General features: G+C 49.8%; 1 protein-coding gene across 12 annotated transcripts in view; it reads right to left on the minus strand.

Annotated features, from left to right (window-relative positions):
* Window positions 1-300: 300 nt before the first annotated feature.
* Window positions 301-13,162, minus strand: part of SHROOM1 (shroom family member 1) — a 47,822-nt gene continuing 34,960 nt past the window's right edge. For 11 of the 12 annotated variants that reach the window (XM_029583412.1, XM_029583409.1, XM_029583411.1 and 8 more), the window contains 5 exons: window positions 10,435-11,019; window positions 7,723-8,271; window positions 6,044-6,158; window positions 3,518-3,790; window positions 1,338-2,608 (listed from right to left, as the gene is read on the minus strand). In XM_029583412.1, the coding sequence (XP_029439272.1) occupies window positions 2,336-2,608; window positions 3,518-3,790; window positions 6,044-6,158; window positions 7,723-8,271; window positions 10,435-11,019 (1,795 nt within the window). In that variant the 3' untranslated portion in view covers window positions 1,338-2,335. Of the gene's footprint in view, window positions 2,609-3,517; window positions 3,791-6,043; window positions 6,159-7,722; window positions 8,272-10,434; window positions 11,020-13,162 lie in introns of all 12 variants that reach the window. The other variant, XM_029583419.1, reaches the window with a different exon arrangement.

Genomic DNA, 13,162 nt, shown 5'->3' on the forward strand with positions numbered 1-13,162 from the left:
TTGGATGGCCACTCACTCTTTCCTTCTTCATTGGAGTGTTTATCATTTACTAACAGCAGTCAGAAACGTTATTAAGCTTATTACAGTATCATACTTAGTTTTGTTTTTTTTTACAATTTTCCCCTGTAGCGCTGGAGCCTGGTAAAAGCCGTTGGACCTGGTGCAGCAGTCTGGAGCAGCCTGGAAACCCCAGATCATTGCCAACCCTAGCCTCTTAGGCCATAAGAGGGACCTGTCACAAATTCCACACCAAGAATGAAATCCCTTACTGGGAAAGAAAGAGCTCAAAAAACACAACCATTTTCATAAAAATGTACATTTAATGACCTTAGTTCATCACATCACATATAAAGTCATTTTAAAAGAATTTTGTTTGCAGTTCAACATGACACACCATAAATAAGTTTAATGTAAGTGCCTTGTCAGCATTAACTGTGAAAGCAGTCATTATTAAAATGTTAACAAGCTGTGACAGGGAGCGGCCCCTTTAACACACAGGGCCTGCAATGCTCAGTTAGTGCCTGTGGCTCCCATGGATACTGCTGCAGGTGTCAAGTTTTATCCCAACCCCCCTTCTCCCAGGGCTGCCCTCGTGTTTCAGGAAAGGGAGGAGAAGCCAGAGGATGCGCTCCCCTGACCCCCCCCCCAAAAGGCTGGGATTATAAAAGGGAAGCAGGTGCAAATCGCCACACCGCACGACGGACGTGCGGGCCGAGCCCGTCAGACAGTGGCAAAAAGTCCAGGCCAGGCCTTGTCTGAGTAATGCAAGGAGGAGATGGGGCCAGGTACGGCCGCACACAGAGGGCTCTTCTGTCCGACACCGGCGAGCTCACGCAGCCACGGCGACCTCGCGCGCTTACATTTAGGAAAATAAATAAAAGTGTTATTCCCTAGATCCGTATGGACCAAAAATCTCAACGCGAGGCCTTCCACGGTACCAAAGCCTGTCCAGCTTAATCCAGACTCTGGGAACATGAAAAGTGTCTTCTTGCCTCAGACAGAAGGGGGCGAGCCCGCAGATCCCGCTGCCTCCCCCACAGCAGGAGCAGCAGCAGGGAAGGCCCTACCTGCCCACAGCATCGGTGAAAGGGACGCTGGGCTGGGGGAGCGGGGGGGGGATTCCAGGTCCCTGCTCACCATGGGAAAGGCAGAAGAACCTGCAAAACAGCCCCCGCTCGCTGTCCGCTAGGGCTAATCCAGGCGGCCACATCTTTCTCTCTCTCGCTCAGTCAGATGGACTCTTTGCGGGCTGTTTTATCAAAGCTAGAAACGGCTGCTGGCAGCCTCGGCTCCAGCAGGCAGGAATCCCACTGCTCACAGGTCACAGAGAGCAAATGCAATCAAGTGGGGAGGGGGCCTGCACGGAGGCCGTTTCCTTCCTGTCTTTTCTTTTTTTTTTATTTTCCCAGTTTTGTGTGGGACGGCAGCAATAAAGCCCATCCGGTGCTCCAAGGCTGCCCGAGGGCAGACAATCCCGTGGTTTAACAGCACGGCCTCTGAGGGGGGTCTTTTTGTAAAGCCAGTTCACAGTCGTAACTGCCTGGGAGTCCACGGGGACCCTTTTTGCCAGTGAGGGATCACATCGGTCCCGAGGCGGCCAGGCAGGCACATTAATGAGGTAAGCGGCATGGCAGGATACAGAGGGTAAGACATTTCCCTCCCATCCTCACCCACCAACATTTCTCCAGGAGAAGCTGCAACCTCAGCAGCTGAAACAAGTTCCAGCCCGACTGTACTGCTCAAGTGGGCCGGGGTGAAGTCCGGCCAGGGGAGTGCAGGAGGTCATGGGAAGCAGCCGAGCGTGCCCCGGCCCAGCGCCAGTCCAATTCCTTCCCACCGGGCCTCGCAGTCCGGCTGCACTTACACTTCACCCCGGCGCTCGCAATTCTTGATCTCCCACCCTGACCTCCACCGAGGTTCCCACGGTGCTGCTCATTTCAAATATTCAGGTCCCAGCCCCCTCACTAGAGGGAGAAAGCTTTTTTTGTTTTGCATCGAAAAGCCCATCCCAGAAGCAGAAAACTAAGGGACGGCTACGGCAGGGGGGGGGGGCAGCTTGTTTACAATTTAAATTTAGTATGCGCTCGCTTGCAATAAGATGATCCTCGGTCAGTCTTATTGGGGGGGGGGGGGTTATTTCTTCCACAGAGATAACGCTTTCGGGACCTTCTCTTGATATTTAACACCGTGGCACTAACAGGGCTCGGAAGAACGAGACCACCCATTTGGGGGGGGGGGGGACAGAATTAAAAATGGATCCTGTCGAGTCCCCCCCCCCCCCATCGCTCAGAGCCTTAAACTTTCGGAGTCAGGCCCAAAGTCTGTGAGAAGTGGGTCAGGTTCTGCCCAGGAACGGAAGAGGGATGCTCTTCTGGAGACTCTCCAGCTGCTCCTCGTGAAATTTAATCCTCTCCTCCAGGTCCTTCTGCTCGATCAGGAAGGAGGTTTTCAGTTTCACAAAATGCCCGTAGTCCTGGAGCTGCCGCTTGCTCAGATACCCGGCCAGGATGCCGGAGACCGCCCGCTCCCTGCGGTCCAGGTTCTCTTTCAGATCCTTGGCGTCGTCCCGCTGCCTCGTCAGAAGCTTGTGCCGTTCATCTAGGGACTGCTAGAGGCAGAAGAAGAAGAAAAAAAAGAGGAGGATCAGCGATTGGAGGCTGCGCGGATCATTTAAACGAGTCTCAGTCCACCTGGAGGCAGATACGTCACACGGACATAAATAATAAACAAAGAAAACCAAGAACAACCCCGAAGACCGAAACCGCCGCCTACCATTTTAACGCGTTTTATCTAGCTAAAAGGAAATTCGTTTTCTCTAATCCCCTCATGCAAACAGTACAGGGTTCGGCCCCCAGCGGGTACGCGCCACAGGGCTCAGGGAAAACCCGCAGACGGGAGGTGGAAAGAGAGGTTTTTGGTGGCTTCCTCGCGGCCACCCGTGGAGATGTGCAAAATAAATAATTTAACGCACCTGGAAAAAGGGGCAGCGTTTTCATCAACCCTGAACCTTCTTAAACTCTATAATAATGCCAGAGGTGCCAGCAGGCAATAAACCCAACCACAAGCCGGGGCAAACCCAAGCAATGCAACTCCTAGGCAGAAGGGACGCTGAACCCAGAATTTGTGGCGTGAACATAAATTGCTGTGTCTTTCGGTGCACATTTTCGGGTTAAAGCACTATTTTTTCTTTTAACCCACTGCATCAGGAGTTAAAACTATTTTTACTGCAGGAGTAAGGAAAAGGTGAGTAAAGTTTAGTTCACTTTTTTTTTTTTTAAACTCATGTTTTATTATTACATCGGGGCCCAGCCTGTGATTCATCTGTTAGCAGATGATTCACAGTTTGTTTGCAGATATTGTAAGCTGCCTTAGGTAGATCTTCAAAGCCAAAACACAAGCAAACTGCCTACACAAGGAAGGATTATCGCAGCGGTCGAAAACCAGAGAGGACGGCAACAGGGCCCGGTGGGTCTTAACCTGGCATTATCTGCCGTGTTAGGATACCACCGTGACTTACCCGCTCTTCAGCGTCCGCTGCATCGTTGAGTTTGCTCATGGCGTTTTGCACTCGCGCTAGGCGCATGGACAGAGACAGCAGCAAGATGACCACTTTCTCCAGGTCCCCGATAAACATGCGGTAACGTTCATACTCGTTGGGCTTGCAGACTGCTTTCACCACGGCCTCCAGCTCTTCCCCACGACTGGCGTTCTCCTGAATGTCAGAAAGGAGAAGCTCCCTCTCGCCCGAGAGATGCTGCAGCTTGGACTGAATGTGGGAAATCAGTTCCATCTTAACAAAAAAACAAAAACATATATAAACAGAGTCTCAGTGAGAATGGCACATTTCACGAAAGGCACTTCAAAAACTATTACCAACAGGCCACGAAGGGTTATAGACCTTGTGAAACGTGACAAGGATTGGTGGCAGAAACTTTCTGCCTGCTACGTGCGTCTACAAACGATGCTCTTAGGATTGTTCCCTTACGTCCTACCTAGAGGCCTAGCTCAGTGGCAGTGCTGTGCATGCCCATGTGGAGGGACTTGGGTTTGATTCTCGGCAGGCCAGGGCCGGGAATACTGTGGAGGCAGGATTCACGAGTTTGTGGGAGAGGAGGGAGTCTCAACCATTGCACCATAGTGACACCTACTGGCCAGATCTATGGCGCGTGTGCACCAGGTTGCAAAGGAAGCTGCGGTCTATGGTCAACAGCTGAGCTAGACAGTGGGAGGAACGAGTTTATCAAATAAAGGAGAAAATCCTCGGGTGGCCACGAGGCTGGTTCTGAGGGCCCAAAGGAGCAAGAACCTGCGGGGAGAATAAAAACCCCGATTCTGCTTAGAAAAGCTTAAATAGTAACGAAGGAAATCGTTCCAGATCCACCTCTGATAAAGTAAAGATTATCACAAGCCCGGGTATCACCGACAGCTGCGACTCTTAGGTAAACGTAGTACCTGGGAGTCGGGCGGGCCACTAGCGCCTTACCTCATTAATATTAACGCCTTACCTCATTAATATTAATGTCATCTATCTAAACAGAGTAAAAATACATCCCGCACCCCGGACCGCAGCAAGGCAGCCGAAAAGCAAAATGAGTGCGTCTTCTCATTTACTCAAACACTACGAGAAACATTCGTCTTTTCTTTTCACTTTAAGTTTTTACACTTCTTTATAATCAGACTTCAGGTTTATGGGGCACCAGGATGCTGCTGTACTTGCTAGGGCTACACAAGCCCCCTTTTCAAATATCTGAGCAACCAACTTTGCACTGAAGTTAAGCGGTTTCCTGAAGGTCGCACGGCGAGCGCTGGGGGCGAGATCCGAACGATGGGTTTGCAGATTTCACTCACCCGTGGTTCAGATCAGCAGGGGTCTCAGCGCCGGCCCCCCCGCGGCGGGGCAGGCTCCCATACAGGGCCGCCACGTGCAGAATAAAATGGAGCCCACGCTTAAACGCGACGGGACTGCAGCTCAAACGCGGCCGAGAGGAGGGTTAACGGCCAGTGGGCGCCATGGCGCTCTCTGAGATAGGGTCCTGTTTCGTTTGTATCCCTTCATACACAAAGGGGGCAGTGAACGTCGCTTTAAGCTAAGCCTCCTCTTGATCAATGCAACGGAATAAGACTTGGAATTGCTTCGGTCAAGGAATACCTGCAAATAATCGAACTCTGGGCTGAGGAGCAGGGGATGCTGAAGGAGCACTATTCCATGACAGGGAGTGCCGTAACGTGACGCCGCACCGGCTGCAGCTCCGAATTCTGCGAGGGGCTTACGTATGCCAAAAGAAAAGTAGCACTTTAAAAAGAGGAGTTTGAAACACATGAATAAAATAAAATGGATCTGGGGTGCCCAGAGAACAGTCAAAGGGGTAAATCTTCAAAGGTCCTGTAAAGCCGAAGATGACCCGGGTGGCATGGCTGACTCTCCCGGCTTCCAGGAGCTCGTGCTCAGTTTCACAACCCATCTGCCATTAGCCGCAGTAAAACTAGCGCTCCTGGGGGCATAACTCAGCCGGGGGTAGGAAATCATGCACATGAAATAAAAAAAAAAAAGTTTCAAAACTGGATGCACGTTTCGCTCCCGCCGGAGACGTCTGAAAGCACTTAACACGCTTTGTATCCTCAGAAAAGCGAGGCAGGTGCTTCGTGGCTGAAGATCTGGCAGGTTAGTGCGGCCACTGCCGCTCAGGCTGCGGATGCTAAATGCACCCCTGAAGCTCTTACCTTTTGGAGAGGGGGGGGGGGGGGACGACGACAACATTTTGCATTCTTTGACCTCAGGACTTATTTAAATCTTTTAAGGCAGCGATTTTCTAAAGCTGTAATCTGTGCGTTAATGGGGGAGGGGGGGGGGGGTTAAACTTGCCCGCTCTATCTACGGCGTGAGGAGTTGGTTTATTTATTTTTTTATGCATTTTGTTTCCGGACACTGAAAGTTTAAGCGATGCATCCCGCCCGCTGCTCATTACGTTTGCCTGGGGCTGTGCGCCCCCCAGTGAAGACGCAAGACGGGGAAAATCGCCTCTCTGTGCGCGTCGCCACTTACTTTCTTCACGGTGACATCGTCCGGCTCCTGCGTTCCCTCCTGGCAGGTGCTCAGGACTGGGCATCTTTCAGGGAGGGTTACGGCTCTGGGAGAGGCTTCCACTGGTCCGGCCTTGCTGCAAACAGAAACAGAAACATTCCTGATGCGCCTGTAACTAGTTAAGAGTTGCACAAACGCGGGAGGACGCGACCTGCCCCCGGCCAGGCCCAGCCCAGTCTAAAGCAGAGCTCACAACCCCTAAAACGATTTGGATACCGGTTTGCGGGGAACTGTTTCACCGCGCGTGCAAGCCCCTCACACATCTCTGGGCTGAAAACGTCCGGCCCGTGCAAACGAGCCTCGCTTAGAAATGAACATAATCAGAGTTCAGCTGAGATTTTCAACTACGATCAGGTTTCATCCAGCATTTTCTCCCTCGGCACAAAATACTGAAAGTCGGAGCAGGGTCGTGCACCACTCCCAGGTTTCCCAGCCTAGCACACGCTGCTCCTTCGGAGAAGGAGAAACGTTTTGGGCCTGGATGGTAGGCAGAAGCCTCGTCCTCTCCAAGCATTGCAAACACCGTTACAATTCCTTCCGTCTTTCTTCTGTATCCAGAGTAAGAGAGAATCTCATGCTCCTAAGACACATAAAACGGAAGGAAAGCCTCGCGCATTCGTGGAGGTTAAACCGCAGGGGGTCGTGCGCTGCTGACATTCGCACGTTCATGGGAAATGTTCAAGGCTGCCTGCACTGCTGCAATGCCCACGGCTACTTTTCACCCACCGTCACTGCACCAGTGTCCAGGAGGAAGCGTAAAGGACCTGCTCACCTTCCCTTTAAAAACTGGCAGCGGCGCAAAGCACCCTCAGGCATCTGCGCCGTTCCTCCCCCTGCAGATGTGGACATGCGATCCACATGCATTAGTGTCCTCCCCTGACCTAGGCACGGCTCCCTCTGACGCAGCCAGGGGGAGGGAGGGACGTGCCCTGCCCCTGTGTGAGAGTCCGGCACGCACACAGACACACACGTACGTACGCACGCAGCAGGTAACTAGGTGAGGGCTAGCAAAGATCCTCTAGCGATCAGAAATAAAAGCATCAGTTGGGTCCCAGTTCCTAATGGCGTTTTCTCATTCTGCGCCACTTCTGACAAGAGCCTGGGGCGAGTTCTGTAACGCACCCAGCAAGCTGCCCGGAAGGACATGTGCTGCCGTGTGGGGCTGCTCATTACGGCCCCTGCGCTCTGGGCTGGATTTACCCTCTAGTGCAGGATTATAGGATTACAAGAGTCGGCAACGTCATTCGTGCTTCGTGAAAACAGATTCTAGCAGTCAAAGCCAGCAGGTGCCTTGGACTCTACTTTCTGAGCAAGGGGAGGATAGCAAAGAGCTGTCCACAGGCATCCTGCAGCTTCCCTCCGGGGTGTATTTACTTACATAAAACTTCCGAGGCCGGTTTACCAACCACCGTCCCTTGCCCCAGGACTAGCATGCAGCTTGCTTCCAAAACAGTTTTCCCCATTCTTTGTCCCCCCAACAAATCCCTTGAGGCATAGATTCAATTCTTCATCTACTGTTACTTTCTTGCCCTGACAAACAAATCTACCGCAGCACCCTGGAGGTTTCACCGAGGTGCTTCACACACAGAACCGGCCTAAAATCCTTAGTAGAAGATACGAGGAACTCTTGCTTTACTTACTCATTTCCTCTTGCTGCTTGCACGCTGCCTCCTGTCCGACTTGCCCCCATCCTACTGGATCTGTCCATCACTGACAAGTCCACAGGAAACAGCCCCTCCAGGAGCTCCAGGGCAGTCCTTCCAATGGGATAGGCTTCGAGAACATCCACCAGAGACTTATCGCTGGCTAGGATCTCACTGGCTAGCTCCTCGCTTCTCCGATCTTCAGGAGATTTCAACTTTGCTCGTGGCGTGCCTGTTGGATTCTCACGGCTTTCCTCCAGTTTGTCCCGTAATGATTCACAATTTATCTCATCCTTATCCTGATCCGACTGACCCAAGGCCATGGGGCAGTTTGTTATGTTGTCCAGGCTGAGGGTAACGTTGACTCCTACAAGTTCCTGGGGGTTTCCGATTACATTTTTGCTCATTAGTGCATGGCGATCTTTACGGTCTTCTTTTCTGCTGGGTTGAAAAGTAAGATGCTTCCCAGGAACAGAAGACGAGCTCGGAAGGGCAGGCAATTCCCCATTTCCAAGGCTTGCTTCACCTTTCGCAGGGTCATGCAGGCTACATGAAAAGGAAAGAGGATACACAATTTGAGCGATATGCCAAAGAGTCAATAACCATGTGATATATTTTTTTTTTTAAGCGCTCTGCGCTCTCTAAATGCTTTCCACCTGCTAAATGCTGCAAAACTCTCCAAAGTTTCCAGGTTCATTCAGGACCTGGGTTAATCCAGCAGAGTCTCCAGCTCATACCAAATGTACCTTTACCATTAGGAGAATGGATCTTACTGTAGGGAGCATCAGAAGCAGCTCCCCAGTCTCCTCCTCCCTCTGCTTTCTGGTCTTGCCCCAGCTATCAATTATCAGTTGAGTGCCACGTCTAAACCACTCAACACACAGGAGGGCAGGGGACTAGGGCTGAATTGCTCTCCCTCCTCTGCCAATATGACCTCTACCCCTTCAATATGACCTCTACCCCTTGTCTGCCCCTCCTAAAAAAACACAAAACAATACAAGCAGGCAAACTCTGCCTAAGAACCGACAGGTTCTCAAAGCCATTACATGAATGAATGACTCATCTCCGTGACCCCTGGTGAACTCATCCAGAGCCTTACCGTCTGATGGGCCAGATTTTGAAAAGATGGCCCCGTTGCCTCTTACTACTCATGGACAACCTAACTAGCAGGAGATGAGACAGAACAGCTCTGAATGGCCCAATAAGATGTGTTCTCATGTGCTAGGGAGGAAGAGAACTGAATTCCAGGGGCATTTAAGACAGAATTTATATCTGTTCAAAAGGATCAATCTGGCTGAAACCATGTGTGAAAACAGGTATTAGTTTAAAGCTGGCATGAAGCCCAACCGAGCGCACCCATTACAAGTTCTGCCACTGTGCAGGTACAGCCCCAAGAAGTGGTGCATCCATGTGTGCAATGACTGAATTGCATGCAAAATGTTATCAGCCCCTCTCTTTCCTCATTGTCCAAGTGCCCTCTGACCGATGAGAGACCGTTTCTTTCATGGGCTGCTCTCTGATCAAAGCTTCCTACTCTTTTTATACTATCAAAGATGGAATATTAATAATGTATGGGTTTTTTTTTGGTTAAAACAATAAAGACTGATATCTATGGTGTAACTTACGATTAACATATAAGGTTAAAAACCCCTAAAATTCTGCTAAGCCCAGTGATCATGACACGAGGGACCCTTTCCTGTGTGCAGTAAGGGAAGGAAAAGCCCCGTTACAGTGAACCTGTACTGGACGGCGCAGGTTAGTTTACTGGAAATTACATCTTGAAGGCAGTTTTCATCCCCTGTTCAACCCTGATTTGTAAATGTGACGAATGACAAATTCTTCTTTGAACAGAGAGAACTAACATGATACTGCGTGTACAGAGGAGGAGAAACACCCCATACAGGACCCTGTTTACGAAGCATTTTCCCACAGACGCAAAACTGCAGAAACCCTTCAGTTCGCAGGCCACATAGCACAGGGGGTCACAGAATTTACAGTACCAAAAAAAAAATTGTATAAATGTTTTTGAAATACTTTAACAAGAATGCTTCATCCTTGTTAAAATTAATCTTGGCTTTGTTGCTATTGTCACAAAGCATATAAAAGTACAAATTAAAAGGAATGCTGCTATTTAAGCTGACTGAGGTTTGGCTGTGCGCACAGCTTTGAGTGTTCAACTTAACTCCCGATTTAACAAGGGAGAGTTTAGTGCACAAAAACTGCCCACAAAGTTGTGTAAAGCTCCTCCGTTCAAATCCCGTGTCAATGATGGCATCAGCTGTTATTCCCCAATGCGGAAAGCTGCTTGGACTTAAACGCCAGGATTTCTCAAGGCTGGAAATTTAACTCCTGGTCAGCGCTGGAGTAAACTTACTCTGGCCAGCGTCAGCCTATTTACTGCATGACGACACTTTTGGGACGACCACTGTATTATGTCCTTGGTTGGACTGCACCCCAGTTTGATGTCTGCATAGAATGGTGGTAAATCAAGTTAATAAAACTGATTACAGGGGGAGGGGTCCTGTACTCTGAATTCAGCGCAGCGCATGTATTGTATTCTATGTGCGACAGGCAAGCCTTCTGCACACCTTTTTGGTGTAACCTGCTTTTTTCTTTCCCCTCCTGTTACCTTAGGGAGCCATTAGCTTGTTAATTCAGTTTTTTTACCATATGAGTAAAGATGCCAGCGGGCCCTGACGCAGCTGTTACCTAGCTCTCTGCTCCGCCTCCGGGGCAACGGGAGGCGCCGAGGGCGGAGTCGGGGGGCACGCTGCTTCCTCCCCCATCGTTGAGGCAGAATAGGCAGCGTCTTCCCCACTCATCAAATCACCCTCCTGTTCCACGAGAGAGGCAGGCGGTGTTGGGCGGGGCTGGCACGTTGGAGGCAGCTCCGCAGAGGGCGAGGAGGGAGTGCCTCCTGCCCGGGAGAAGACTCCCTGTGACTCGTGCGCCGGAACCACCACCTGCGCTCCTGCAGGGAGCTCCGACGCGCCCCCCGGTGGCATCTGCCTGGGCGGACTTTCCAGTGCGTTTTCCAGACTCTGGAGGAGGCTGTCCTGATAGGTTACGGCCGAGCCCTTCTTTGCGCCCAGCTCATGCCCAGGCCCGGGCAGCATTCCCGGGCCTTTCATCCGGTGCAGCTGATCTGTGCTTTGGCTGAGCACGGAAAGCGGGATCGTTTCTGGAATTCCACTTTCTTCCATCGATTTCCCCCTCCCCCTGGCTGTCCGCACTCTCAGCGTCTCAGCGGGAACGCTGGTTACCACCTCTGCAGAGTCAGCCTCATTGGAAGCACTGGAGGAGAAAATAAGAAGAAGAAAAAAAAAAAAGACTGCATTGTATTTTAAGTAGCATTCTCATTTCATAGAAATAATTTGTGCAATATCCATTAAATGAGAAACACAACAGAAATACATTTGTTAGGGACAATGGCTGTTTTTGCTGGTTCCATCATTAACGTCGCTTACAGGCACTAGACATATGGTGAGCGCCCCCTGGTGGTTATTTTCCAGATGGGCAGCAACGCACACAGAAAGAGGGAGAACAGTGAACATAAGACATGCCATACTCAGATAGTTGGAGTTAGCCTGCTAACCTAGCCGGATAAAATCAACTCCTCCCCATTACACCCCCGGAATGCCCCTAACTTATCCAGCTACATTCTAACGGAGTTATCCGGCTAAATGCTTTTGAATTTGGACTGCCATAATTTTATATAATTTGTAATATAATTGTTATCATAATCGCACGAGTCATCTCATTTTCAGATGTTATTTTATTTTCAAAATTTAAATAAAAAATATTAGGTAAAAATTCTAAAAAGCAAATTCTGCTTTTGGATTTTGTGCTACTGAGCAAGTAAGTCTGGTGTTCTGTACAGATGCTTACGTGAAGTGTCCTGAAGACATTAAGGACCTGGTTCACAAAGGCTGGTCTCTCATTCTCTAACATCCCGCATAAGTTACCCAGCAAATGTGTGTGCAAATGACCCCAATTTTCAAAGTGGACTTGCGTGCAGAGCTCCACTTTGAAAATGATCCCACCGAATCCACCTGTCCACACAAATTTTCTGTGAAAACTTACATTCATGCTTTTTACATTCCAATAGTGTGCATGTAATTTTGAACCCCCTCCCCACCTCCAGATAAACTTATCCACAAACATAACCTATGCATGTAAGTTTACCCCCCTATCAGCTGCACAATTCTACAAAACCACTTTTTTACCCTCAGAAATACTTCTGAAAAATGACCTTCCTTAGGCTATGGGAAAGGATGTTGGTGAATCAGGCCCTACAGCAGACTCTTATGCAGATCAGAAAGAGGACACCTTGGGTTTTTACATGAGATCGGTAAATTTGAGACTCGCAGCCTGAAGCAATAAAGTGCGCATAAAAACAAAAAACGTACGTCCGAACCAGGCGCCTGTTTTATTAATGCCCGCACATCCACCTCTCCTGGGTGCCCGATGCAATATGCAAATAAGCTGCTGCACTAAAACGGACTCGATGGGGGTAAATTGTGCATCCGTAGCGCGTCCTTGGCCTCAGGTGCCCAGGAGACGTGGCTGTGTGCGGGTTATCAAACCAGACGCTCAATTTACGAGCGTCCGTTTTATCCCACGCCAATGAATTTCCCGGCACAGTATACACGGCCTGGAGCGAGTATATCATGCGCCAAGAAGCTTTTTATTTTCCACTCAAGCCTTCTTTTTTTTTCCCAGGATGCTGCTTTCTGTGGTCCCTCCTACTTGTATTGCAACGATCCTAGATAGGAGAAACCACGGAAAAAGCAGTATTTTTTTGTTTTTAAGTAGAGCCTTTGACAGGTGGCAAGACTTTATGTCTGCTCCGGGATAGGCATAAAATTGTCGGGTTGAAAAGTGCGTCTCGGGCGCATGGCGATTTTTTGCAGCGCTGGGTAATAGCTAATAGCCTCATCTACATGGCATTTACATGTGATGAGCGCTATTAGCCACGCCTTTGTCTGGACGCGCGTTTTGGAGGCGCTGATCCCCTTATTGCATCGGGAGTTATGGACGTGTGTCCAAAACACGCATCCAACCGCTCGTTAACCTGCGCGAACTTTATTGCGTCGGCCTCATAAGATTGAACAAAAAGTAAAATTTTCTGTTTCAGCTGGTGTTCAACAGTGACCCCTGCTGGCCAAGAATCAGGGGCAAACGCCCTGGAATCCAAAGGGAGCAGGGTCCAGCGGTAATATCCCAGGGGCTGGGAGGGAGGGATTGCAGAATGGAAAAAAAAACCAAAACAAAAACAAAACGCACCCCCCTCATGATAAAAGGAAAGAAAGCAAAACAAAGTCGCAATATGATGAATCCAGCAGGAATTCACGGTATCTACACATCTTCCATTCAGCTGCAAATAACCCCCACCTGCTAGAGCCCTGGCCAGAGACTCTTCCAGTGGATTTTTGTG

This window comes from Rhinatrema bivittatum, chromosome 18 (genome assembly GCF_901001135.1).
Source record: "Rhinatrema bivittatum chromosome 18, aRhiBiv1.1, whole genome shotgun sequence".
NCBI classification, from domain to species: Eukaryota; Metazoa; Chordata; class Amphibia; order Gymnophiona; family Rhinatrematidae; genus Rhinatrema; species Rhinatrema bivittatum.